At 37.1% G+C, this 1,703-nt stretch overlaps 1 protein-coding gene across 1 annotated transcript; it reads left to right on the top strand.

The window, feature by feature from the left end:
- On the top strand, positions 1–1,345 carry LOC107474944 (UPF0161 protein At3g09310; the record flags this gene model as incomplete). Its single annotated transcript, XM_016094587.2, is given in 4 exon segments — positions 1–165; positions 260–319; positions 732–872; positions 969–1,345. Coding segments are annotated over 4 exon segments (434 nt in total), but the record flags the coding sequence as incomplete, so codon positions are not given.
- Positions 1,346–1,703: the final 358 nt, after the last annotated feature.

Here is a 1,703-nt window from a genome sequence, read left to right as displayed (position 1 = left end):
AACTCCGAAACCCTAATCCTAATTCTCTCAGAATCGAAGCCACTAACCGCAAGGCTCTCATCCTTCGCCTCCCTTCAAGTTCAAGAGCACCGCGCCATAATTGCACTGCAACTGTTCGTGCATTCGACGAACAAGATTCCAACCCCGAAACCGAAACACTGCAAGGTGCGCTCTCTCTCTCTTTCTCTCTCTCTCTCTCTCTCTCTCTCTCATAATATGGAAATGGGACTTACTACTTTAATTGTTTGTTCTTGTTCAGATGCTGAGGTCAACAATTTGGGAGTCCAAGCCGCTCTCTCCATGTTGAGGTTCTACAAAAGTAAGCAATTTTTTCTTTTTCAGCTTAACTTCCCTTCAAATATGAAATTAGATTTCCTCTGAGCTAATTATCCACTTGGAATTCCATTTGCTTTTTTTTTTTTTTCATTTTATGTTTCATCTAATGTTTGTTCATTCTTTGGGTTTATGGTTGTAAATCAAGGAAAAAGTTTACTTCTATGTGCAGTTTCTTTATTTGTGTTTGTTCTTTACTATTTGGCATGAGAGATGTTAGTTCCAATATATATTTTTTTATCAATATTAGCCAACACTAAGCTAGCATTTTACTTTTATATTTGTTAGAATTTAGGATTTAAAGAATAAGATTTAGAATTGGCCAAGTATTAACGAAAAATAATAAATTTTATTGGAGCCTGTAACATTGCTCATTTGATATTGTTTCATGAATGCAGGGGAGATTTCACCAATCTTGCCAAAAAGTTGTCGTTATATCCCAACTTGTAGCGAGTATTCCATGGAGGCTTACAAGAGATATGGAGTTGTGAAGGGTACCGTCTTGACAGCGTGGCGCCTCTGTCGCTGCAATCCCCTCGGTATTGTCTTCTAACTTTGATATATGTTGTGTTTGCTTGCAGTTTGAGTTCTGGATGCTTAGATTTCCTAGCTAAATTCTGTTGAAAATTATGTAGGTGGGCATGGATATGATCCTCCTAGATGGTTTGGCGAAACTAGTCCGCGTGAAGAACTTGATGACTGAATGCTCGTTATACATACATAATCAGCTGTTCTGTTATAATATTATAGGTTTTTGCCTTTTCAGGGTTCTTTCTTTGGATTGATCATTGCCACCAAGCACCAATTTAGCATTTGAAGTCCTTATATGTGCTAATGTGAACTTGTAATAACTTCATTTATTTATTTTTTTGGTGTGGCTTTGTAAGAATGCAGTTGTTCTGTTGTTGACTTCTTGTAGTCTTATTGAAATTGGAGTGAGAAGATCTATGTCCATAACAGGAACTGGGAAGAAACATTGCTGATGATAATCAACTGAACATATTTGTTTGAAGTTTAAGTGCCAGACTTTTGTAGTCTTGAGTCCGACATGAAGATAGACATGCCATTCATATTAGGTTAACAACATTCGTTGATGCGTTTTACAAATGATAGGACTACGTTTTTTTCAAACCAACAAAAACGCCCTCGAAATTTCTTGGCATTGACAGAAACGTCCCATTTTTGTTGACGATAAAGATATCCTTAATAAATTTAAAATTGCGAAAGTGTCCATGAAGAAGGAATTCTTCCATTGACGAAACAAGCTGTTGTGGCTAAGGCACTTTCAAAATCCTACACCACTATCACTGAAAGACATACGGCTACCACCTTCAAAATCCACCATAACCAAAACCCAAATCACCAACACC

Source organism: Arachis duranensis, chromosome 2, assembly GCF_000817695.3.
Source record: "Arachis duranensis cultivar V14167 chromosome 2, aradu.V14167.gnm2.J7QH, whole genome shotgun sequence".
Taxonomy (NCBI): domain Eukaryota; kingdom Viridiplantae; phylum Streptophyta; class Magnoliopsida; order Fabales; family Fabaceae; genus Arachis; species Arachis duranensis.
The sequence above is the reverse complement of the archived record's forward strand: the minus strand, read 5'-3'. Positions and strand labels throughout refer to the sequence as shown.